The sequence below is a fragment of the Myotis yumanensis genome, unplaced genomic scaffold (genome assembly GCF_028538775.1).
Source record: "Myotis yumanensis isolate MYYU_CA2020_CCGP unplaced genomic scaffold, mMyoYum1.0.hap1 SCAF_6, whole genome shotgun sequence".
NCBI classification, from domain to species: Eukaryota; Metazoa; Chordata; class Mammalia; order Chiroptera; family Vespertilionidae; genus Myotis; species Myotis yumanensis.
The window spans coordinates 31,188,546-31,216,147 of NW_027223757.1; the positions used below are offsets into that span (position 1 = coordinate 31,188,546).

The following is a 27,602-nucleotide window of genomic DNA, read 5'->3' on the forward strand; positions in this document are numbered from 1 at the left end:
TGAGGGGTCCCAGACTGCGAGAGGGCACAGGCCAGGCTGAGGGGTCCCCCCTCCCCCCCGAGTACACAAATTTTTGTGCACCAGGCCTCTAGTAATTAATAAAACTGAATTGATAATCAAAGTCTTATCTTTCCAAAAAGCCCAGGCCCAGCTGGTTTTATAGGTTAGCGCTAACAGACTTTTAACTAAATTGTTCTGGAAAACTGAAAACAATACAAACTTTCCAATCTTTCCTCTGAGATTAATGTAATCTTAATTAAAAACTGATAACTCTAACAAAAGTAAAATGAATACAATTTATTTATAACATGGATAAAAAATTATAAATACTAGAATATATCATGGCAGGTACTGGTGGGGATGCGAGGATAAACTTTTATAGACTGTGGTGTTACAGAATTTGGGGGAACATCTGATAGTATTTCATTAAATTATGATTGTATGATTCAGAAAAAATAGGCACTTATTATATGCCTAAAATAATACGTTCTTAGGCACATGTGTTTATTCTCATTGATTTTGCTTAAACATTGCATTTTATTTCAGACTTACAAGTATATTATACAGTGTTTGGTATTATATAACAGTTGGCCTCTCACTGAAAATCAACAGGTGTTTGTTCAAGCACTAAAAGAGTTGGAGAAAAGTGATATCAAAGGTATGTCAGCCTAATTATTATTTATGCATTTAGTATTTCATATAAATATTTAATAGTAATTTTATCATGTAATTATTAAAACATTATCAACTCAAAATGGATTGAAGACTTGATCATTAGACAGAAACCATAAAATCCCTGGAAGAAAACATAGGGAGTAAGCCCCTCAACATTGGTCTTGGCAATCATTTTTTGGACTTGATACCAAAAGCAAAAGTGAACAGGTGAGACTACATCAAATGAAAAAGTGTTTCCACAACAAAGGAAACCACCAAAAAAATTAAAAAAGCAACTCATGGAATGGGAGAAAATATTTGTGAATTATATACCTGAGAAAGAGTTAGTGATCTGAATATATAAAGAACTTATAAAACTCAATGGGAAAAAATCTGATTGAAAATGGGTAGAAAAATTGAATAGACATATTTCCAAAGAAGACATACAAATGGCCAACAGGTACATGAAAAGGTGCTCAACATCACTAGTCACCAGGGAAATTCATATCAAAACCGCAATGAAATACACCTCCCCCCTGTTAGAGTGTCTATCATCAAAAAGACAAGAAATAACAAGCGTTGGCAAGGATGTGGAGAAAATGTAGAAAGTATATTGATGTAGCCACTATGGGAAACAATATGGAGTCACCTCAAAAAATTAAAAAGACACCTACCATATAATCCAGCAATTCCACTTCTAGGTACAAAATAGAAGGAAATAAAATTACTATCTCAAAGAGATCACTGCACCCTCATGTTCATTGCAGCATTATTTACAATAGCCAAGATATGGAAACAAGAGAGGTGTCCATCAATAGATGAATGAACAAAGAAACTGTGGCATACATGCACAATGGAACATTATTCAGTCATGAAAAGAAGGAAAACCTGCTCTTTGCAGCAACAAGAGTGTACCTTAAGGGCATTATGCTAAGTGAAATAAGTCAGACGGAGTAAGATGAAAGCTGTATGGTTTATTTTATATGTGGAATCTGTAGAAAACAGAGATGATAGAAACAGAACTGATTAGTGCTTGCCAGAGAAGGAGCAAAAGGGTAGAGAAAATGGGTGAAAGTTGTCAGAAGGTAAATTAGTCCAGGGGATGTAATGTATAACATGATGATTATAGTTAACAGCACTGTAGTATATATTTTAAAGTTTCGACAAGAGTAGATCTTAAAAGTCTGCATCACAAGAAAAAATTTATAAACTATGTGAGGTGATAGATGTAAACCAAACTTACTGTGGAAATTGTTTCACTGTATATACATATCATTATGTTATACATCTTGAACTAATACAATGTTATATATATATTACATCTCAGTAAAACTTGACAAAAAAGCATTGAAAACTTACGTCCATACACAAATCTTTACACCGATGTTTATAGCGTCCTTATTCATAAGGGCTTCACGTACATTGACACAATTAATTCTCACAATAAACCCATGAGGTAGATGCTATAAGTAATATTTTACAGATGAGAAAACTGAGGCACAGGCTGTTTAGTAACTGTTTAGTAACAGCTAGTTACTGCCATAGCTAGGATTTTGAATGGGGAATTAACTGTTCAGTGAAAGCTTTTGAACAGGGAAAAAATAATTTACAGTAGTACCAGTTTCAGATCTTCATTGTGTCCTCAACAAATGCCTTTATTGGGGGAACTGCCTATATTTTTTAGTGAACATAAAAGTTTGTATAAATTATTTTATTATATTTTTCCTTAGGATCTTTTAAGCTTCTCAACTACAAGTTATTCAGCAACATGGATTTCCAGTAAACAAACCACTCTAACAAACTGCCATATTTAATACATTTAGGTAAACTGATGAATAAATGTTAAAAATTATAGAGGAAAACCAAAGAAAAATATTGATAACTGAAATGGACACAGTGGTTTAATTCATAAAATAGAATGGTGCAAAAACATAGAATTAGATAATGGTACAAAATTATAATAGGAATTAAGTTTTTAAAAGGAAGTCAATATTAAATAAAGAAATGCAGCATAGCAACTAAACTGCCCTGTGTTGGCTACCCGAATCTGAGTTATTGGCCACCTGTAAAATTAGAATGATAATTCCTATCTTTTAAGGTTGTCGTGAAGTTTCAAGATAATATGCATATATTTCCTAGAACCTAGTAGCACTAAAAAAGTGTATTATTAGTAGTGTATTTTCCAAGTAAAAAATAAGTCTTCAGAATTAATTGTCTTCTTTTCTGACATCACATTTGACAGTTTTATGAGTAAATGAGCAGTTGCTAAAATTAAATTACACCTTGCATTTGCAGCAAGCAAAGAAATTCAGAATTGAATTGTGTTTAAAATGAAACTAGGAAAATTTTCTATTTGAAAGAATATGTGGGTTAATCTTTTTGAAAGTTAAGCATGCAGCTTTTGGATTTAGAATAATATCTCTGATATGTTGATAAATGTGAACTTTTTGGTCACTAATTTGTTTAAAACATATCAATATGTCAATTTCTATGAGCAATTATATTTACAACTCAGAACCTACAAACTTTAATTTTAAGGTATGATATATTTTAGAAAAATTAAGTTGCTAATTTTTTCTGACTATAACTAAGCTTACTTTTTAATTATGAATAATTTATATCAAGAAGAAATTGGTCAGGCATTTTGTTTGTTAATATATTGGTGACCCAATTTAAAATTTTAGGTACATCCTATAAGGACACATATGTAATATGTTAATCAATAAAGAAGTTTTAAATAAATAAATAAATAAAATTTAGGTACATCCTAAAGTCAACGGAAATCTTGGCCCATTAACTTATTTAAACTCAACAGTTACTTTCTATGAAAAGTGTGGTACATAATTTAATGCTTTTCAAAAATTTACACTTTTATTATGCATGATAAAAGGTAAGGCTTGAAATAAAGTGATATACATGCAACCTAGGATATTTGTATCATAAATCTGAATTTTAGGAAGCGTGGCCTCTGGTTGACATGAGGCAACAGTGCCACCTTTAGTTACAATTCTATACCTACGTTTTGGTAAAAATTGCTTACTGAGACAGCTCTCACTTAAGAAAATCGGAATTGGAAAGTCTTGAGCTGGTAGTACTGTACTTAGTAATATTATCTGCTGTGATATGTAATTAGTGGTTTTGCAAAAAACACATATAAACTTTGTTATTCTCAGGTCAGGACTATGAAGAAACAAATCAATTTTTATATGTATATTCCTGTTTCTATTTACCAAAATGATTGTGATTGGTAAATGTATACTTTGTCTTAAACAAGTATGCTAGTTTGGAAATTACATTAATGTTTAAGTCCCAAGTAGTTTTAGCTCCTGGATATCTATCTATCTATCTATCTATCTATCTATCTATCTATCTATCATCTATCTATCTATCTATCTATCTATCTATCATCTATCTATCTATCTAAAAGGCTAATATGCAAAGTGTCCCCTCAGGAGTTCTACCGGGAGACCAGGAGTTCGATCGCTCACTATGACGTGCGCTGACCACTAGGGGGTGGTGTGGAACATGGCAGGTGACCAGCGGTGGCAGCGGGGCACTGAGGGAGTGATGGAAGGAGGAGGTGGGGAGGCAGGGAACCTTATAGGCCCTGGTCACTGGCCAGGCCTAGGGACCCTATCCATGCACCAGTTTCATGCAACCGGGCCTCTAGATAAATATAAGCATTGAATTTTTTTAAAATATATTTTATTGATTTTTTACAGAGAGGAAGGGAGAGAGATAGAGAGTCAGAAACATCGATGTGAGAGAAACATCGATCAGCTGCCTCCTGCACATCTCCCACTGGGGATGTGCCCGCAACCCAGGTACATGCCCTTGACCGGAATCGAACCTGGGACCTTTCAGTCCACAGGCCGACGCTCTATCCACTGAGCCAAATCAGCTTCGGCTAAGCATTGAATTTTAATAATAAAATCAAAATTACATTCCTGTAATAAGTGTTATAATTCACTGAAGACTTCTGTCTATTGTATCCTGGATATGTGTAAGATAATGTAAGGGGATATCTAAAGGCATAATGCTAAAGATCCTTTCAAGCTCATTTTATCAACAGATCCCCCCGGGCGGGTCCTCTTCGCAAGGGGTATATTAGTTTATTTCAGTGGTCATTTCCTCTTCAGCTCTTCTAATTACATGAATACACAATGTGGGGGTGGGGTCACATTTTTCATAGTTTTTGAATCAGTAGGATTCTTATTCCTACCTCTTACTGACATATATACTCCCAACACAGGCAGATTCCCTATAAAGCTTTACCTATGAAAGTTAAACTACCTCATAATGAGTCCATACTATAAGTTCAGCATTATAGTAGGTGATACTAGGAATTTAAAATGCAGTGTATAATGATATTCTGACCTTTGGAGAACTCGTAAATCATGGGAGAAAAAGTTACCATGCTGTATGCCATTAAAATGTGAAAATTGTTTTAGTCTCTATATTAACAACGTAAGGAAAGAAGATGGTACACACCTGCTAGGTGGCGGACACTCCAGTAGATGCTCACTTATGTGAACTTGAATATTAGAATATGGTAATTTGAATAGAATCCAGACACTGAGACCTATGGATAAGAAAAAAGAGTTCCAGAAATACCTAATGGGCAGCTTGATAATCCATGTCATCTGACATTTGTTAACATCTTAAAATCCCAAGGCATACTAAGTATGATCCTATTTTTAAAAGATTATTTTAATCCCTGTAGGCTTGATGTCAGTTTCTCCCTTAAACAGAGGAAACTTAAACTCAAAGAATGTAATAAGCCTGCCAGAGTTAACCTATCCGCTGGCTAATCAAGGATTCACCTCCAAGTCATTTGACTATTTGGCTGAAAGATTTTCTCTAGTACAACACTTCTCAGCAGCTGGAATTGCTGGAGAAAAGCAAGTCGCCCCTGTAAAGGCATGGTGCTTACATTCAGTCTCTTTGCCCTCACACAGGAGGGTCTGCCCCCATTTTGAAAGTACCTAGTAACTGACACCAAGTATCTGATAAGATCTGGATGCTTTACACTTACTATTTTACTTTGCTACTGGAGTGACTTACAAGACTTTTTGAAAGGGTCAAACATGTCCTTTCCTTTAAACTTGTATTTGAATTCCGATTCAATTCTTATCATTTGGGAGAGTTACGTAACCTCTCTGAACTTACCCTTACTGGATGCTTCCCGAAATAAAAGAGAAAGAAACATAGTAGGGATTCAACTAAAATTATTTGCTCCCCCGCTACTTGGCTATTTAGTTCTTAGAATCAATAGAACATAAAAGGCAAACAACAACAACAAAACCCCTCTTGTTGAGAAAAGGTAATGATGCCTCTTAAATGTAAACCGGTGGTTTTTCTAAACGTGGTCCTTGGACCAGCAGCCTCAGCACCCCTGGGAACTTGGAATGCAAATGTGGGGCCTCTACCTCAGACCTACCAAATCAGAAATGTTAGGGGTTCTACCGAGAATCGGTTTTTAAACAAGCCTTTCTGTGATTTTGATGCAGGCCAACATTTCAGAACCAGGCTTGCGAAGAAAAATCCAGCCTCCTTGAATTCTAAATCATTGGTCTTCCTTTTAGCTCATCCTTTCGCAACACTTGTTTCTAGCAAAAGGGAGTATTGAATCCATTGCTTAAAGTGTGTTTCTCCAGGCCATTTGAATCAGAAGCACTTGAGGTAGTTTTTAAAGTTGTACATTCCTGGGCCCATATCAGACAAAGCCATTGGAATCTCTAGGTTAGGGCTCCAGTATCTACATTTTATAGCTTTCTGGGTGATTGTTTTGTTCACTGAAATTGTGAATCACTGCATCACTGTAACAGTTGAAGCTGGGAATTTAAAATGCCGTGCATAATGATATGTTGGCCTTCATATTAAGTAATACTTTATACTTAGCATTACTGGGTAACAGTTGTCTGGCAGCTCAGGTGAAAAGAATGGGTTCTTCTACCCCAGTTTTTGTGAGGTCCTTTTATCCAGCACTGGCCACAAGAGGAGCTCTGTAATGTAAGTAACTCCTGACTTTGCCAGCCTTGAAATCTCTGGGACCTGGATTTTACGGGAGCACGAAGCTGAGGTGGCGACAGTGGCCACCGAGACTGGAGCAGCCCAGTTGTTTCATATGGGCTTGGGATGATGATGAGCTGGTGCTATGCCACCTTTATGTAACAGAGGCAGCACGAGGAGACCGAAATCCATGGGCTCCCGTTTCTGTACAAGCAGTGTTTCTTCAATCGCAAAGTTTTTGGTTGACAAAAGACACCAAAGAATGAAGGAGAAAATGTATTGTCTGCAGCCTCTTACCTTTTATCCTGGGTTTCTAATAAAACGTGGTTTTACTGCGTGGCTTCTGATAAATATCTTTGTCCTTCTTCACTTGATACATTTTCAATGGCTTATCATCTCTACCCATATGCTTCATCCTCCTCTAACCTTATCTTTTTTCTTTCTGTGGTCTCTTATTTTTATTTATTTATTTTTTGCTTTTCTGCTCACAAGTTAAATCAGTCCTTTTTGTTGTTGTTGTAGTTGTGGTTCTACTCATCACACTTAAGTGCTGAGCTACTTAGAATAGAATCTCACTTACCTCCACCGAGTTTTTTGCAATTCCATGCTTTTGTGACAGGGTCTCTATAGAGAACTCTGAGAGACCTAGCCTGTGTGAATTTGCCATTCTCTCAGGATTCTGCCCCAAACAACAAGCAGAGTTAACTCAGGAGGTTCAAATAAGAACACAAATCCAGGAGAATAATGGAAATGACAATGTAAGGACTCCAAAAATTAGCTCTTCCATAAAAAATCAACAAAAAAATGTGGCAGAAATAATCAGAATCAACATTTTCAGAACTCTGGAAATTGACAAATACTTTATTCAAGAAAAACAGCCAAATCTCTTTAAGAGCAGTGAGCTTTATGGTATTTTCATTTGCCCCCATCTCATCCCCTGGTCTCCAGCTCATTAGTAGCCTTGAAAACTAACAGCCTGTCTGCCTGGTGGGTTAGTAGCCACCAGAAAGAGTAGAATGGAAGTGGATCTCTTTTAAAGTCTCATTCCAAAAAATAAAACAAAACAAAACTGAGAAAAATTGTCACCAACAATTCTGCCTTTTGAGAAATATTAAAGAAAGTCCTTCAAGCTGAAATAGAAGAATACTGGGTAGTAAACTGTATCCACATGAGGTAATAAAATACACCATAAGAAAAAATTTAAAAATACTTAGAGATGAATAAAAAATATACCAAAACTAATGCAATGCAATGATACCAATGCTGAGGAAATTTGTAGCTATAAATGCCTATATTTAAAAAGAAAAATGTCCCTAGCTGGTTTGGCTCAGTGGATAGAGCATCAGTCTACGGACTGAAGGGTCCCGGGCTCAATTCCGGTCAATGCCCAGGTTGTGGCTTAATCCCCTATAGGGGGTGTGTAGAAGGCAGCCAAACAGTGATTTTCTCTCATCATTGATGTCTCTATCTCTCTTTCTCCCTCTTTCTTCCTCTCTGAAATCAATTTTAAAAAGAGATATATTTAAATAAAAATAAATAAAAAGTAAAATTATCTCAAATCAGTAACTTAAACTTCCACCTTAAAAAATTAGAAAACTAGGAAAAAAAGTAAACACTAAGCCCAAACTAAGCAAAAGAAAGGTAATGATAAATATTAAAGCAGACATGAATCAATTCAATATTGTTCTGGAGATACTAGTCAAGGCAATTATGCAAGAAAATGAACTGAAAACATCCACATTAGAAACTAATTACATGACAGTGATGGTGTATAGCCTTATGGATATTTCAGAACCCACTGATTTATATCCTTTAACGGTGAGTTTTTAGTATGTGAATTATTTCTCAATTTTATAAAAGAGTCACAGATTTTTACAAAAGATCAATTTTTTTGCTTGTTTAAAAGAGAACCCAAATGCCTTAGACTAACCACTTTTTCTTGAATTGCTCCCTTTGTTTCTACATGACATGATTTTATTGTTCTATCATGACTCACTGGTTTCCATTTTATGTCTCCCTAGCTCATGGAGAGAGACATGAGGAATTAATTTCCTTGGGAATCCCAGATTCCCATTTTATTAGTGAGGGGCAAAAATCTTCAGGAACATCCAAAGGAACAAGGAAAGGCAAAGAAAAGTCTTCTGAGAGAGAAAAGACAGCCAAAGAAAAACAAGCACCTCGCTTTGAGTCTCAGGTGGGTGTGGCACTTTTTCTTATTGGAGTTACTTAATGCATTTAGGTTCATCGGGTCCCTCCTTGCCCATCGGGTCTCTGCTGAAGACAAAACTGTGAGAAATTCCACCTCCTTCTTTTCATCAGCCATCTAGATAGCTTAAGGACATTCCTTGAACACCTCCTGCAAGCAACCTTCCCTGAGTTAGTATCAAAAACCATTAATTTAACTTTTAATATGTAAAAGTTTTTTACATATTTGGGGCACTTGGGTTTCTAATATTACCCTTACACACATCCCACTCTGAAAAAAATTACAGTCTGATGGAGGAGACGATGCAGTGGTAGAAAGCATAGGTCCCTTATCTAGCTTCTTCCTAGAGGAGCAGAGTCCTGAACTGAGTCAATGAGCAAGGGCATGCTGGGGCAAAATCTAACAATTTTCTTAAATTATTAAAGTATGAGATATGAAGCAGGAGGGGTAAGTAAGTATCAGATGGAGGAGAGCCTTTAAGCCTCATTAGAAGCTGGGACTCTTTTACAGCCTAGGCATCCTTAACCCATATTCCTTCCAGGCCAGTTAGATAATTATAATGATGGGGATAAGAAAGATGTGGGTGAAAAATTTGAGGAGTGCAAGCACAGGCTTAAAAACATTCAAATTCAAGTTATTTGAACACTAACCTCAAAACAAAATACCTATGAGGAAGATCTCTTCCCATCATTTGTGATCATTGTTTAAGCTAAGCAGGGCTGGGAGGTCAGGGGTTTAAAATGTGTATTGCCATGGTCAGATTTACATTGCAGATCCCTGATGACTTTTAAAGGTATGCATTTTAAGGGTGAAAGAATAGAGATGGGGAAACCATTCAGGGAGGTACCGCAGTGCTCCAGGTAAAAGAGTGTCAGATGTATTAGGTACAGGCCAAAGAAAGGAAGAGTAGGGCAAATCAAGAAATATCTAGGAAACACACAGGCTATGTAGCTATTCATCCAAAGTAGAAGATAAGGAGCCAGAAAACATGGAGGATATCTCCCAGGTTTCCAGGTGGATTAACTAAATAGGCTGTTAGTACCACTAGTAAAATGGACACTAAAGAAAAATGAACAAATTAGGAGACGATGACTCAGTTGTCCCAGACTCCACTTGCATCTCCAAGATTTCATTTCTTAGCTGTTGGAGTCTACAGTCCGCAACATTGAGAAGTAAATAAGCCACATCTGATTTCCACTGTGGGCAGGAGGGTGGCCCTGAGGCTGCTGCTCTTCTGTTTGTGTCAGAAGCCCAGCGGATGCAGCCCATCCCCAGTCCATGTCAATGCAGGAAGAGGCGAATGAGTCACCGCTGCTGAAGTGGTTGCAGCCTGCCTCCCACAGTGCAAACAACTTATGGGAAAGCAGAGAAGCAAGCAACCACTTTTCACGTGCTCACCTCCACATTATTGGGTGGTAAGACACATTAGTCTACAAAGAGGATCTCAAACAAGCAAAATAACGTGTAAATAGACCAAAAAGGCAGCACACATTTGAAGTAGCACTCTAACTCTCTGAGCAACTATGGTTTAAGTATTGGGGCTTTGAAACAGCACTTCTGCTTTGCCAGGACTTACAAAAGTGAGCATTCCTGCCCTATTTTAAAAGTACTGTGAACTTTGTTTCAAAGGCTGTTCTTGGCAATCAGAATGAAATGGTTTTACGTTTAGCTCAACGTAAGTCTAGTTCTTGAATATCTTTTTTTTAAAAAAAGGTATCTGCCGGAACCGGTTTGGCTCAGTGGATAGAGCGTCGGCCTGCGGACTGAAAGGTCCCAGGTTCGATTCCGGTCAAGGGCATGTACCTGGGTTGCGGGCACATCCCCAGTGGGGGGTGTGCAGGAGGCAGCTGATCGATGTTTCTCTCTCATCGATGTTTCTAACTCTCTATCTCTCTCCCTTCCTCTCTGTAAAAAATCAATAAAATATATTTTTTAAAAAAAAGGTATCTGATAGTGGCTTGTTCAGAGAATTGTTAAACAAACCATTGTAACTCTGAAAAAGGCAGTGCTCAATTAGAAGAGCAGAGTTTTCCAGGAAAGGGAAGCCACGCTGTAGATGAAGATGAAGATACAGGAAACAAAGCCTCTTTCATTACATAAATAATTGAACCACAAATTTTGGAGAGTCATTCTACTTTTTTACCAAATCATATTAATTCATACTTCAAATGTGAGGCTAAAATGTTCCAAAGAAAATAGACATTCCCAGGACAAATGAGAAATTGAAGATAAAAGCACGGAAGAAGGGAAATGCCGTTCTGCCGATATGGGCCATGTGGGTGTCTGGGCTGATAAGGAGCTTGGCTCTGAACCTTCTTGGTAGACTGACCACAAGTGGGCAGGTCCCAGTGAGACATCTGAGGCTTGTCCAGTTTCCCTTAAACGAAGTACTGCTAACTTTCTCATCCCACTGACGGGGTCCAAACTTGAGCTGGTGGTTAGGTTGGTGGACTTTTCTCCACATGATTCAATGAGAAGAGTCAGTCGGAACAGGAAGTGGCAATGAAAGCTGAGTAGGCTGTAAGCAAAGACAGAAACATACAGGAGAAAAAGTGTTTATCTCTTCAACCAGGAAAGATTGTGAGCATGAGTACTGATGACAGAATTTTGGTGTTAGTTTAAGCCTTAGGAACATCTGACCCAAAGCTCTACATCAGCAGGGTTGAACATTTGACTTTTCATCTTCTAGAGTTTCCTGAGGGAAAAGGAGTGGCTGCCAAGGAGAGAATTATTCCATACTTTTTACTTGAGACAAATTAAGGATGACACTCTTCAGACAGCAGTTAGAGAAATGTTGGCCTTAATTGGCTGCATGAATCCATTAAAAGGAAGAGGAATCCTAATTTGAGCAATCAATGCTGTAGGAACAAGGGGTGTGGTTGCTCTTCAGACACAGCAAAAAGAAGCTGAACTGACTCAGGAGCCAATTCACCAGCTCATTAATTGCATTTGTGGTGTAAACACAGGGGCCATCTGAGCTTTCCTGTTTGGATTGTTTCACGTGTCCTTGCATTAATGTGAAGAACTTCACATAAAATTGGGGTCAGGTGAGGTTTCACAAAATGTCATTGTTGGAACAGTCAAAATGACTTGGAGCCAGGTGCTTTATGATAGTCAAATGTGGGGACATACTCTTAAGAACAGAATGGGATTCATACTGATTATTAAAGCAGCAAGAAATCCCCCACGTCCTACGGTAGCTGCTAGTAAGTACCATGGTAAACAGAGGGATAATGCCAACAGCTTTTGTGTTCAGGCACTATGATCATTTTCTTGCAATCAACTCTTACCATGTGGGAGGCTGCTGTTATAAAACGTAGCAGGCCATTAGAGTCTCATCTGCTGCTTTGCAGAGTGTGCATCTGGGAAATAATCTTCCTCAAGTTGGAGGATTGATTCTGTACAACCCCTCAGCATTAGCAATGAATGACTTAGATGTCTTTGGCCGGATGTCCCACTAGAGTGCATAGCAAGCCTGGGCATTGGACGTCATAAGAGTAATATAAGAAATACCATGGCATACACAAGCCTGGAAACCAGCCTATCTAATGATATGAACAGTGCTACAGATACAGAATAAGGTCTTCTGACAACTATTTTAGCTTCAGTCCTGTAATGCTGAAAACATACCTGTAGATGAAAGTCAAAATGAAAAGCTGGATCAGCTGCAGTTGAAAGGTTGAAGTATGTAGAAAGAAATAAAGAAGAAAACAAAAAAGAAAAAACCTTGCAAAAATATTAAGCCAAGAAAAACCAATTCTGCAAACATTAATGATGGGATAAAACTAAAAACTGGCATATATGAAGCCTTACATTCTTTTCAAAATTCTGATGAATATATATGTACAGTCTCAAAAATGAAAGCCTGTTCAGTGGCTCCACCGAACTTAATAAGGAATTATGAGATTCAGCAAAAAAGTTACCATTGAAATACTCGTGAATTCTGGGGAATCCTAAAAAAGCCAGTGCTTGGACAATTTATATGCTGGGTTCCAAAATTCATATGGAAATAAGGTTTTTATGACATTAATAATTAACTAAGCTTTAGGAACCTTAATATTTTGCTAGTTGGTTTTAGTTGATATTGGTATTATGTTGTTTGTTGTTTTAAAAAGTATTAATGTATGTGCCAGACAGTAGGGCACATACATAAAAAGTAGGGGTGTCCAGACAGCAAACTGAAAACTATCATATTATACTTTGTATTTTTGCTTTAGTCATCATAATCATGTGAAATTTATGCCATCATTGATTTTGTTTCAGACGGAAAAGCTAATTTCTTCTTAAATTTACATTTCTTATGTTTTTACTAGAATTTAGATTATTTTACAATCCAAATGCTGTCTTTTCCTGTAATATCATCTAAACAGATGTGGAATAATAATTTTTTATCTATCAAAGGATGATTACATTTGAAATATGAAAGAATTAGATACAGTTTTCACTTCAAAGCTTGCTTGTTTCAACAGTTTGGCTCAAAAACATTGGTGGAGTTCCAATCAACTACTTTTCCCCCTTGAAACTTCAAGACAATGCTGCGTGTTAACTTTTCTAGATGTAGCTCCAGTTTTTTGTTCACTGTTATAAAAGCAATCCTTTTAATTCATTGAGAAAATATTCCTTTCAGTAACAAAAAAAACTACTGCAATTTAAAATAGACAAACGTAACTCAATCCATAAATTCGTATAAGACATGTGGCCTTCCCATAGTCCTTCATAGTGTTCTCTTCCCTGATCAAAACTTGATCCCAGAAAAGTTTCTGATAAACTCATATATCCAGAAATATAAAATATAGTACAGTTCATGTATTGTGTTTTAAAAGGAAGAAATTTTTAAAAATCTAATTTTGAGATTTATGTTCTCATCAGATTGTTAGGAGAATATTGCAAGGAGCAGGGAGGTCTTTTGGGGAACATTAAAACCAAACTGAAAATTTTATTCAGTGGCCTCCCCATACCCACTTCCCCACTGCATTATGGATAATTATGGATACGTAACATTGCATCAGTCTTATCTAAAGTGCCTATGAACCACATCAGATTCAAGCCTCTCACTGGATCAGGCAGACACCAATGAGCCTCCCTTATCTGGACACTTTTAAGTCCTATGTCAGTGTTCTCCCAGCCTAAGGCGACCTTACAAACCATCAAAATGTTAACTTTCAAAATGAATATATGCCCAGTAAAATATCCAGACTTGGAAATGATCAATTATTCCTGCTCTCATTTTTTCTGAAGAGATGCTGTAAGCCTAACAGTAATTTAGAGATTTTTGTTTAGTGTTTAGGCAAATTTTACATACAGTGAAATGCAACCACCTTAAATATATAATTCAGTGAGTTTTGAAAATTGCATTCACCATGTAACCCACGTCTCAATCAAGATATAGACAATTTCCATATTCTTAGAAATTCCCTCAACCCTCTTTGCAGTGGATTCTGTCGTCCCCATACCTCATCCCAGGCAACAGACTGACCTGTCCTATAACATCATACAAATGAGTCATGCAAGAAGTTTTCTTTTGTGTTCAATTTTATCTCAGTATAATGTCTATCTGTAAGATTCAGTTATACTGTGATGTATATCAATTTGTTTATTCATCAATCAACAGTTATTTATAGTGTTTCTTTTCTTTTTTTTACGATTATGAAAAAGGCCATAATGAATGTTCTTGTCCAGGTCTTTTTGTGAATAAATGTATTCATTTCTCTTGGGTAACTACCTAATAGGGAAATTATGGATCATAGGGTTAAATCTGACCCCTTTTGAAAGAAGGAAAGCATCTGACCCAAAGGTTTTTCTTTTATTTTATCAGATACCCACTGCACACTCCCAGCAAGAAGACCCAAATAAACCCTATTGGATTTTGAGGGTTGTCACTGAACATAGCGAAGCAGAATATCTTGAAGTGAAAAGGGATACAGAGCGAGCAGATGAGATCCGAGCTATGAAGCAAGCCTGGGAGATGGCAGAGCCAGGAAGAGCCATCAAGGTCTCTTGAGTTTGTGGAGTTGTACTTTTCCTTTCTGTCACTCGGCATGGTTGGAAGAAAGAGCCATGTCGGTGAAACCACATAGTCTTTCCTTCAGGAATGGCATCTGGAACTTTCTCAGACATTGACTAACTCGATGTTAAGACTACATTTGGACACACTGTCCTGATACCCTGATGACTTGCAAAAGCAAAGCATATAATGGTGCCGTGTGTTAACCCAACCTGTGGGTGACCTCATTCTTTTACATAGCCTAGGCTTAATGCTGTTTCTCCTCCCAACTAAGACAGCCTAAAACTGCTTTAATGGATTTTGAACAGCCTTAGGCAGATAAAAAGCATGTGCTGCTGCCTGTGGTATAGTATATGTGGTATAGTATATACAGGGGTGTGCAAAAGTAGGTTTACAGTTGTAGTACAAATAAATAATACAATAATTAACAAATAACAATACAAGAATAAAATCTGTTTCGCATATTCACAACTGTAAGCTTACTTTGCCCCCTAGACCTCATGTCTCCCTCTCCCTACGTTTTATATAAGAATCATTGCCATAGTAAAACAGTATTATTTGTGTGCGTTTCATGTCCCACCTCAGGGTAACTGAGAAAGATGAAAGTGATTCAGAATCAGGAGACGTGGGATTTCAGTGCATTAATTTTAGGACCACTTCTTCATTAGTTCTCAGAAATGGCTGTCAAAAACATGGATGGTTTAGAAATTGAGTTTATTCAATAATTAACAAGAGCCAGCCTGGTCCCAGCTGCCTCAGTCATTCACATTTCCCTGTGTTTTCTGTTTTTGTTTGGTTCTTGAGTACCTTTTAGATGTCTATGCTGTGTGTTGATCATGTTTGTTCCTTAGGCTTATCAGGCTCGTCTGCATTACCTCAGCCGGTTCATTAAGAAAACACCCGATGGCGAGAGCGTGCCTGGGACTATGTCTCTGTCAGAAAGCCTTTCGCGAGGAGAAGAAGGTCAGTGAGCCTGCCTCCAAGGCCTCAGGGCCGTAACCCCTTCCAAATGACAGGCAGCAAGTCATGCTTGGTAAAAAGAAACCATGTCAGGATCTGTTTTCTTATGGATTGTGAAAAGTCACATATAATCCTATAAAAGATAGATATTTATTTCTTTTTCACCAAGCATATGTTTACGTTTCCCATCAAGTGGATATGATTTTCTCCACTGACTGAGAGATGAAATGAGAAATAAGGGTCTGACCTGGCTAGAAGTAGCAGTATGCAAACTTGAAGATAGACATCCTGCTATAAATCTGGCACCTTTTCTAATCACCATAAACATGAATAATGGCAGTTAAGAATCATAGCTATAAAGTCAGTGATTGCCTTGGACATGGAACTGTGGAATGCTAATTATTTTAATACTCACGTCAACCCACTGATATATAATATTATTCTCAACTTACCAATAAGGACAAAGACCTATAATTATTTTCTCAGTAATTTACTAAATTCACAAGATAGCTAGGAACAAACCCAGCATGCAGACAGAGCCCTCCATCAGCCCATGTGTCTGGTATCTTCTTGCCAATATGTGGTTGCCTCATTCACATCCCAAAATATGCTTTCTTACTTTCACATCTTCAGGAGAATAATTTAATAATTTTTACATAAATAATGTTTTGTAATTTTTCTATAAACAATCTGAACAGTAAATATCACCCTAATTCTGTCATCCTGGGATGGAGCCTGTTCAAAATGCTTCATGTTTAGTATCTCACTTTAACCTATAGCACAAACCTTTAACTATGACACAAACATTACTATTTCCATTTTACAGATAAAGAGACCAAAGCTCAGAGAGTCATCTTATTTTTCCTAAGTCACATACATATAAAAAGTGACAACACTGGGATTTAAAATATTTCTAACTCCTAAAGTACTTACTCCTCTAATTGATGAAGTTAAATAATATTAGGAATATAAAGGTGAATAGAATACAGCTCTTGTTCTTTAAGCTCTAGATTATGATTATTATTTAAATGTATTACATTATATGTAAAAGAAAAATTGTTGTGCTAGATGTTTGTTAAAAATGGCAAGGAAGACTTTATTCAAGACTATTGCAATAGGAGTCAGGGCTGTTGCAATTGGGAGAGAGATTGAATTCAACTCTGAATATTACAAGGACAAGTGGGGATTTATAGCCAATAGTCAGAGAGTAGAGAGAAAATACTCAGAGGAACTTGGATAGGTCTCAGGGGTCAAGGAAGAGGAACTTGATTAAGTATCAAAGATGGGAGAAAGAGAAGCTTAATTGGATATCAAGGGTAAGGGCAATCTATAATAATAAAAGAATAATATGTTAATTAAACCAGAAGTCCTTGCAGACAAAGCTGGATCTGCAAGGGAAGCCCAGGTCCTGGGTGCCAGAGGGAAGCTGATGCCTGCAGCCAGGGGAAGGAAGGCCTACTCTTGCACGAATTTCATGCATCAGGCCTCTAGATCTCAATAAATGGGTTTAGCAGGATTCTTTGCTAAAACTGGAATTCTTTTTCTCTCTCTCTTTTTTTAAAATTTTGTTTTATTGCTTAAAGTTTTACAAAGAGTATTACATATGTCTCCTTTCCCCGTCCCCCCTGCCCCCCACCTTCCTCCGGCCTCCCCTACCCACCAGTGTCTTGTGTCCATTGGTTATGCTTATATGCATGCATACAAGTCCTTTGGTTGATATGTTACCCCCCACTCCAACCCTCCCCAGCCTTCCTGCTGTAGTTTGACAGTCTGTTCAATGCTGTTCTGCCTCTGTATCTATTTTTGTTCATCAGTTTATAATGGTCTTTATTATCCATAAATGAGTGAGATCATGTGGTATTTTTCTTTCACTGACTGGCTTATTTCACTTAGCGTAATGCTCTCCAGTTCCATCCATGCTGTTGCAAATGGTAAGAATTCCTTCTTTTTTATAGCAGCATAGTATTCCATTGTGTAGATGTACCACAGTTTTCTAATCCACTCATCTGCTGATGGGCACTTAGGCTGTTTCCAAATCTTAGCTATGGTAAATTGTGCTGCTATGAACATAGGGATGCATATATACCTTCTGATTGGTGTTTCTGGTTTCTTGGGGTTCTAAGCCAAGGACAAGATCTAGTGGAGAACAGGGCTCTGAGGAGCTTGATCTTGTCATCTAACATTCATGCAATAAAGGCACAAATCTCAATTCTACAGCTTAGCAAATTTTCACATATGTATAAAAATTCAGATCAAGGTATAAAATACTTAATACATCCACAAAGTCCTCCTCATTCCCCTTCCCTGCCATTTCCTTCTTCAGAGTAACTACTAGTCTGACCTCTATCACTAGGAATTAATTTTCCCCGTTTTTGAACTTCATATATTTGAACTCACACAGTATATGATGAGAGGTAAAGAAGATATGGGTGGCCAATTGGAGGAGTGTGAGCATAGGCCTAAAGATACTCAAATTCAAGTTATTTAAACACTGACCTCAAAACAAAATACCTATGAGGAAGATTTCTTCCCATGATTTGTGATCATTGCTTAAGCCAAGCAGGGCTGGGAGGTCAGGGATTTAAAAAGTGTATTTCCATGGTCAAATTTACATTGCAGACCCCTGGTGACTTTTAAAGCTATGCATTTTAAGGGTGAAAGAATAGAGGTGGGGAAACCATTCAGGAAAGTACTGCCTCAGTCCAGGTAAATTCATACAGTATATGCATCCTATATGTCTTGATATTTATCTCTTCTATTTCTTCTTGTGTCAAGGTTAATAAGTTGTGTTTTACAAGAAATTTATCCATTTTATCTATCTAAGTTAAACTTCCTGGAAAAACTTGCTTTAGGGTGGCATCAATTTTGACAATATTGATGCAACCAACATTGACTCCTGATTGTCTCCCTTATATTTCAACATTTCTCCACACTCTTGAGCACTAACCTATTTCATTCAAAGCAGAATATAACACCAACTAAAACATATGCAACTGATAGAGGGAAAATGTCTGCATAATGTGGAAGTTGTGGTAAGTCTTCCAGTTTTTCCTGGGCACAGAGATATGGAACAAGGGCAGTAGAATTATAGCTTTAAGAAAAAAATTTTCAAATTTTGCAGCTTCACAAGAAAGATCCCTTTCCAGCTCTGTTTTCCTAGTAAGACAATTTTAGACAAGTGCCTGCACACAGGGCTTGCTCTCTAGAAAGAAGGGTCCCATCTACTCATAATTCTCATGTGGGGCAGGCAGCACTTCCCCCATTACCCAAGAGAACAGCAGCCCCAGTGGTTCAGAAATCCCCTTCCTATTTGTAACATCTCACCTCCACAAAGCTTCTGTTTTTATGTTACCTTTTGATATCCTGAGGCAGCTTCCAGGCCCAATGGCTGCTCAGGTCATCCATGTCATCTTCTGACGTGCCAATGGTTATTTTTGCTAGTGCTCTGGTTTAGAAGTTGCAAAGCTTTCAAGTCTTTTGCTCCAAACCTGTGCTCTCATAGTCCTGTTACTTTTTGCATATGATTTCGTAGAATGCAAGTTTTTTGTCAGTAACGCACATGCCATGTTGTTAATAGAAACAGCTATAAGTTCTGCAAAAGAGCCAGAAACAAAGATGTTGGAGGCCAAAGAGTCAATACAACAGGGGAGTGTGCTGTGGAAGAAGTGGCAAATGACCAAGAGCTTAAAGGATCTGACCAAATCCGTAATGGGTGAGATGGGAGGGAAAGAGGACCATGAGCTGCGGAAGGATGCCTGGAGTGAGTATCACACTTGTGGGTATCACTCTCGTGGGTAAGATAAGTACAGGTTTGAAAGAAAAATCCTGGAACACATACTAACTTTAAAAAATGTGATGTTGAGGGTTATGCCATAGAAAAGTTTGTATTTTAGATGCACAGATCTTCATTTGGCTTATCAGAGTTGATAATCTGCTTAAGAATCTGATTGTTTAAACACTTATCCTAAAAATAAAAGTAAGCAAATATTTTTAAAAAGTAGCAGTTCTAAAGCGTGTAGTTCTACCTGAAAGTAAAATTGTACTAATCACAAACACATTGTCACCAAACACATCCTTTTTGTTTTCTCTACAGTAAGCTACAGGATAGATTTTCTTCTTTTCCTTTTATAACAAATTTTAAATATTTGGTTTCTAAAAGGTTGGAAGAAAGCAGTTAAAAAAAGAAGAAGAAGAAGAAAAGAAAGCAGTTTTCAGTGGCACACAAGCCACACTGACTTGGTTCATTTTTGTGTGGCATTGATTCGCATTTATTTACTAAAATGAACCTAAGCCCTTCATGGATGGTGTTACAGAGAGATGTCTGCGCATTCCTGGCTTCCGGGGAAGTGGGCTTGGAGGACCAGAGAGGATTTCCCCTAAGCAGCTCTCAGACTTTCTATTGTTAAGAGGCTTGTGTCTTGGGCTGCTCATGGGGCCCAAGTTCCCTGCTCCTTCCTGAATTGGAAGCACTACTTATGCGTGAGGGGGGCTGCCTGCTGGCCACCTCCAGGGTTCTGTGATCTTGGCCCATTTGCCTCACTGAGGCTACATCCTCCAGTGACACCTCTGTCAGTAGTAAAATCTCACTCTTTTGTTCTCTACTTGTTAAGAACCCAGGCAAGAGAGGAAAATGTTCTGGAAAGAAGCATCTTCAGAAATGCCAGCAATGGTTCTCTTTTCAAAATTGCTGAACCAGTCTGAGATTTTTAAAATTAAACACTTTATGCCTAAAACATGCCCTTAAATGATTTTTACTGTAAAGAAGAAAATTCAAAGGCTCCTTTATCACACTACAAAGAGATACTGAGAGTTTTGAACCTGTATTTTGGAAGCAAGCACTCATTTAATAGGTAATGCGCATGGTAGTGGCACTAGGACATATCTATCATTTCACATTAATATTCGATTGATAGAGTGCTTTGGCGTATTTATCGCAGTTGAGCCTCTGTGCACTAGATAAAGCATATATGGTATCTCTGCCTTGGAAACGAAGGAGATAAAATGATGACTCACCAAAGGAGAGGAAGCTGGTAGAGTTTGGATAGAATCAACACTCAAACCCTAATTCTTTTGATTCGATAAACTTTTCCCCACACTTAGTTAATTTAAAGATCTATAAAATGAAAATAGAATTAAATTCCCATCTCAAATGGTTTATTTATATGCTAATGAGAAACTCTTCCAGTTGAAAAAAAATGGAATGTAACCAGAGCAGCCTGGATAACAGTGTCCTCTGCAGTCAGAGTGTAGATTTTATTTTTAATCCTGAGCCCCCGACCAGGCTTCAGTGTCAGTTCTCCTGCTGCTCATTTCTTCACGCTTTTGGCCATTAGTCTTCAGACATTTGCCTTTAAGTTTGCATAACTTTAAAAGAGTGTACTTTGGGGTGAGGAGGAGGGGTCAGCAAATAGGGAAGAAAGGTAAAAAGAGTAAGCAGGAAGGGAGGATCAAAGTAGCCTGTCCTAAAGCAAAAATTTCTTTAAAACATTCTTAAAAAATTGGTGTTATAATTTTAATTTAACATAAAATGGTAAGTTTATTTACACACCATCAAGAAAAACTATGTTGTGTGATTGCAATACATCCTAACCCTCTGAAACATTGCCATGTGCCCACATACTGTGGTTGTAGAAGGAATCCTACTGGAGACCATGGGTCTGATTGTCAGCGGTTATCTGGAACTTGCTGTTACTCCACCTCTGCTGTTGGTGCACCACAAATTGGCCCTTATCCCTGGAAAAGCATTGTCCATACGATATTATATGAACGGCATCTAGCACGGCCAGGGGTGAGCCTGAGGAGGGGTGGTGAAGGATTAAAGAAGACAGACAAGAGAATACAGTTGGGGCCAGGTAGGATCACTGTGCCTGGATGAGGAAACAGTGACACGCCTGTAAGCTGAAGCTTTATTTTATAGTCAGATCACACAAAGCAAAACAAAGGCAAGATGTTTACAATGTTCTTGCCAGTTTCAAATCTGCTTCTTTCCTGTTGTTGCCATTCTCTCAACTCTATCAAGCTTTGTTTAGGCAACACTTGCTGCACCCCCCACAGCCCATACATCCCTTAGCTACTACCTAGGACTGCACGGTTGGACTTTAAGGTCAAGCTTACAACCATAGCCTTTTGGCTATAATTGTGCTGGGAGGGCTATGCCCTCTGAGAGCTTCATGTGGTATGGCCTCTACCTTCTCATCAATATTTGTGACTCCCTAAAGCCACCTTATTCTTGCTACTTTCTATTTTCATATAGTAGGTAACTTAGAACAACTTGCTTCATAATGAGAGAGGTCATGAAAACAATATCATTATCGAATTCACTCCTAAGCAGTCTTCTTCTACACCAAGCCATCGTCAAGGCCAAGACCCTAAACATTGCTTTCAATGTCCCTTTTATTTCTGGGGGCCTCTGAAAAGTGCCTCTTCCAGAGGTTGGACATGGTCACTGTCTTTACTCTAAAATCTTTTCTTCAGACCACACAATCAGTCAAACCATTCTTTGCCATGACTTTTAAATACTAATTCTCATACTACCTGTCATGAAAGTTGTCTCTGAGTCTTTTGCAAACTGAAACTTTGTAAAATACAATAAAATGACCCAGTGATAACCAATTGCTGTGAAATTATTCTTATGCATAGTCACTTTCGGATGGAGGATGGTACACACACACACACACACACACACACACTTTGAGCTGCACTGTTCAGAGGTTCAAGACTGTTATACTACATTCACACTTTGTTCTGATACAACAGAGTTTTGTAGATTAACATGAAGATTTATCTGCCCATTTTCTACTCTCTGAGTTTAAATATATATTATTTGGCTGATTTTAAAAAATCACAAACATCTAATTAATCAGAAAATAGTTTCTTTCCAGCCAAAGTCAGCAGTTGGTATCTTATAGAAATAATTCAAGTTAGAAATGCCAAAAATACACCCAACATTAATATGGTAGATATGTAATAAGAAAAGCAAATGTACTTTAGAAACCTAAGATCCCAAAGTAACTATGATGAAAAAAGAAAAGTTAGTGCTACTGGTTTTTAAAAGAGTCATATAATAAAATTTTGATACTTTAGGAATCTTTTATTTAATGTTATTAAATAAAAAATGATTGAATTTATGTTTTAATAATGGAGCAGAGTTGGGATTTGTATTATTATGTTTTATTTTCTCATGTGTACATGACTGTATTTTTTGGAAAAAAACTAAATAATGTATTTGGATGTTATTTTTTATATTTTTAAAAGTTTACATTAGCCGAAACCGGTTTGGCTCAGTGGATAGAGCGTCGGCCTGCAGACTGAGGGGTCCCGGGTTCGATTCTGGTCAAGGGCATGTACCCGGGTTGCAGGCACATCCCCAGTGGGAGATGTGCAGGAGGCAGCTGATCGATGTTTCTCTCTCATCGATGTTTCTAGCTCTCTATCTCTCTCCCTTCCTCTCTGTAAAAAATCAATAAAATATATTTAAAAAAATAAATAAATAAAAGTTTACATTAGATTATATTTTGGATGAAAGATCACTTTTAACAAGTTGTTAAAAATTAAATGCTTGACAATATTTCTGGAGACTATTATAACCACATGTTAAAAAGCAAGGTTAAATAGACAGTGTGTGTGTATGTGTGTGTGACGGGGGGCGGAGGTGCTGGGGGGGGGGGGGGTAAGACTTCTTAAATGGTGAATACTTGACATGCCCTCTTCCCAAAAAGCAGCAATAAGGAAAAAAATGGCCAAAAAACATTTCAAAACTCTGAAGGCATACAACAAAGTAAAAGATGTTTATTAAAAATAAGAACAACAAATAAATTTTCTTAATTGAATTAGTTTCCTTTTGCTGCTGTAAAAACCACAAACTTGATGGCTCAAAACAACACAAACTAATCTCTTATAGTTCTATGGGGAAGAAATTCTAAAATGTAGGTGTTGTCAGGGCTGCCTTTTTCCTGGTGGCTCCAGGGGAGGATCTGGGTCCCTTTGGGTACTGTGATGCTGGTCAAAGCAGGCAACTAATCAGTCAAAAACTGAACAGGGAGATCAGGGTAATAAAATGACCATAGTGATTTCAGCCTACGGTGAAGAGCAAGGCAGTATGGCCATCCTAACCACCTATATTCAATACTTTGAAGGAAGTTCTAGCCATTTAAATAAGAAAAAAATAAATAAAATACATCCATATTGGAAAGAAAGAAGTAAAACTGTATTCTCAGACAAATTGATCCTGTATATTGAAAATCCTAAAGGATCAGAGAAAAAGAACCAAGAATATCATTTACATCTAATAAGTGAGTTTAGTGAGGTCACATGATATAGATTAATATACAAAATATGCTTTTATTTCTGCATATTATCAATGAGCAATCAAAATTAAATTTAGACAGTTTTAATCACAATAGCATCATTAATGAATATATGGAAATAAATTTAATAAAAATCAAACATTTACATACTGAAAGTTATAAAACATTGCTGAAAAAAAATTTCAAAGATCTAAATAAAGAGAGAGGTAGTCCATGCTTTGGATTAGAAGATTCAATATAGTAATATATTTATATTTAATTCTCTCCAAATTGATCTATAAGTTTAGTGCTTTCCCTATTAAAATCCTAGTACATGTTTTACACAATTTGATAAGCTGACCTCTAAATTTATATCTATAATAATAAAAGCGTAATATGCTAATTAGACTCGATGTCCTTCCGACATCCTTCTGGACAAAGCCACAGTGGGCGGGGGCCAAGGCAGAGGCTGCCGCGGTGGCAAGGGCTGAAGCTCTTGCATGAATTTCATGCATCAGGTCTCTAGTGGAAATATAAAAGGCTCAGAATGACCAAATTAATTCTGATAAAGAACCAAGGAGGAGGATTATGACTTTATGATTTCAGAGTTTATTATGAAGCCAACAATGATCAAAGCAATATGACTGGCAGTTTATTGAAAAGTTAGAAATAATTTTACCATTTCTACTTACATGAAATGTCCAATAAAGGCAAATCTATAGAGACACAGAGTAGATTAATGGTCGGCTGGGACTTGTGGAGGAAATGGAGAATGACTGTAAAAGGGCGTGAGATTTTATTGGGTAATAGAAATGGTTTAAAAGTGGATTTTGGTGCTGGTTGCCCAACTCTGTAAATTTACTAAAAAGTACCGAATTATACTTTTTAAATGGGAAAAATTTGTGGTGTATAAATTATACATTAGTAATTTTTTTAAAAAAGAAACCAAATGGACTAGAAAGATGGAATATTATTCAGCCATAAAAAAATAAAATCTTGCCATTTGTAACAACATAGATGGACCCAGAGGGTATTATCCTAAGTGAAATAAGCCAGACAGAGAAAGATAAATACCATATGATTTCACTAATATATGGAATATAAAAAAAATGAATAAGAAAAACAAAGCAGAAATAGACTTATAGATATCAGAGAACAAACTGATGATTAGCAGAGGGGAGTGGGGTGGGGGAATGGGCAAAAAAGTGATGGGGATTAGAAAGTACAAACTTCCAGTTATAAAATAAGTCTCAGGAATATATTGTAGAGCATAGAGTCAATAATATTGTAATAACTATGTATGGTGTCAGATGGGTACCAGACTTATTGTGGTGATAACTTCATTAGATATATCCTATATAATAAAAGCCCAGCAACCAAAGCAGTGGAACGACCAAAACGACCAGAAACCAGGGCGCTCAGGCAGGCAGGCGAGTGGTTAGGGGCAATCAGGCAGGCAGGCGAGCAGTTAGAAGCCAGCAGTCCCAGATTGCGAGAGGGATGTCCAACTGGTGACCGGAGGAATCAAGCCTAAACCAGCAGTTGGACATCCCCCAAAAGGTCCTGGAATGTGAGAGAGTGCAGGCCAGGCTGAGGGACCGCCCCCGCCCCATGCATGAATTTCATGCACCAGGCCAAATAATATATATATTATATATATTATATTCTTAGTTTCAGCTATACTATGTTTTATACCTGAAACTAATAATATAATATTGTATGTCAACTATAATTTAAAAATAAATATATTTTTATAAAATGGTCTGGAAAGGCTGATAGTATCCTAGATTCTGAAATTTTTCTTAACTCTGTTTTTATGGGTTCATATTGGTCTATAGAGTAAAAAGATCCTACTAATTTGACATTCACTGTTCATCTATTGTATGTTGCCTACTACACTGGGCTAAAAATTTTTTGAAGATAGAATACTGTGCCTTAAACATTTTTATGTTCTACCCATGCATGCTTAGTATACCTTTCATATATAAACCAAGTTCTTTAAAATGTGGGTCATTTAATTTGTTTATAATGTAGTTTCATAACTTAAATGACTTCCTTTTGTTCCCACCTTCATTTACCCATAATTAGAATAACATTTTGTTATGTTTTTATAGATTATATTCATTTTGTCATCTTTTTTATTTAACTGTGAGCATAGTAACATCAGTGAAAGATAAATATAAAACATTATTATATTTTAAGGCATACTAAATCACATTAAAATCATTACATAAGGCAAGTCCAATCAATGGTTGTTTTGTTAACAGAAAATGCTATCTTTCATTAAAATAATATCTAACACTCATTTAGTTAATCATTGTTGATTTTTTTGGAAGTTTAAGATTTTTTTTTTAACAGGGATGACTACACGATCTCAATCATTTTTGGAAATGTCTCCACGATTTATTCAAAAGGCGCTAGATCTAGATATAAATCAATATGTACGGTAAGTTTTAGTAAACATAATTAATGTAGACATCTGTGTTTGTAGAATTTTGGGTATACTGCTAATAGTTGTTAAGTGAAATTTGAAATTAAATGCTTAATATATTTTCAGTGTATTTAAATTTTTAGAAGTACATGAATTTCAGTGTTTTCTGAAAGATTTAATGTGCAGCTTGATTAAGGTGAGTTGAGCTACAGAAGATTCTCACCATACCTACTGCCATTATTTAGTTAGATTCAGCTTCCTTAAGAACTACATAATAGGATTAATACGGAGCTAGTTACTCAAGCATATTTGTATGTTTGGAAACATTTTCAAAATTATTTAGCTGCTTAAATTAAAAAGGAAGATCTGAAAAATAGGCTCATATTTTCAAACACCAGTTTCACAAACATCTTATCAAATGGTGCATCTAATTATACTGATATTTTCCTAAAATAATTTTCTAAAATATCAGTGATTCAATGGATGGAACAGAGTCCATCTAAAAATAATGGTTTATTATTTCTATTCCATATTTGATTTTATTCAGACTACCATACTGTTACAATATTAAATTATTTGAGTTCTAAGATAAAATTCATTTTAGAGTTCCCAAATGATTTAATTCTCTTTTTTTAATTTTAATTTCTTTTCCATCTCCATTTATTGCCTCTCTTTCAATGTTTCTTATATCAAGGAAAACAAATATTGAGCCTTTGCTGCAAACAGATGACCTGAATCAGCAGCAAGCAATGCAAAAGGCAGAGGAGGTTCACCAGTTCCGACAGTACAGGGCCAGGATCCTTAGCATTCGAGACATTGAACAAGAAGAACGGGCTAAACTGCAGGATAAAGGCCTGGAGATGTATGCAGAAATGTGGGTGAGTCTAAAAATGCATGGGTCACAGTCCACACATTCTTTTGCGTTGTGTAAAAGGTGTCAGAGTCATAGAGTACCTGGGAACAAAGAAGTCTTGAAAACATTTCGTTCCCAACTTCTCAGAAAAGATGGCAAATTGATTATCCACACTAATTTCAATAACTCCCTAAAAT

General features: G+C 36.8%; 1 protein-coding gene and 1 pseudogene across 4 annotated transcripts in view; both read left to right on the forward strand.

Moving 5' to 3' along the window:
- The window catches only part of ADGB (androglobin), a 124,606-nt gene that overhangs the window by 92,342 nt on the left and 4,662 nt on the right, over positions 1–27,602 (forward strand). For 3 of the 4 annotated variants that reach the window (XM_070417857.1, XM_070417858.1, XM_070417859.1), the window contains 7 exons: positions 547–658; positions 8,688–8,860; positions 14,688–14,864; positions 15,728–15,839; positions 19,414–19,596; positions 26,480–26,567; positions 27,247–27,430. In XM_070417857.1, coding sequence (XP_070273958.1) covers positions 547–658; positions 8,688–8,860; positions 14,688–14,864; positions 15,728–15,839; positions 19,414–19,596; positions 26,480–26,567; positions 27,247–27,430 — 1,029 coding nt within the window. Of the gene's footprint in view, positions 1–546; positions 659–8,687; positions 8,861–14,687; positions 14,865–15,727; positions 15,840–19,413; positions 19,597–19,995; positions 20,920–26,479; positions 26,568–27,246; positions 27,431–27,602 lie in introns of those variants that run through there. The other variant, XM_070417860.1, reaches the window with a different exon arrangement.
- Positions 10,228–12,662, forward strand: LOC139012778 (calcium-independent phospholipase A2-gamma-like; annotated as a pseudogene).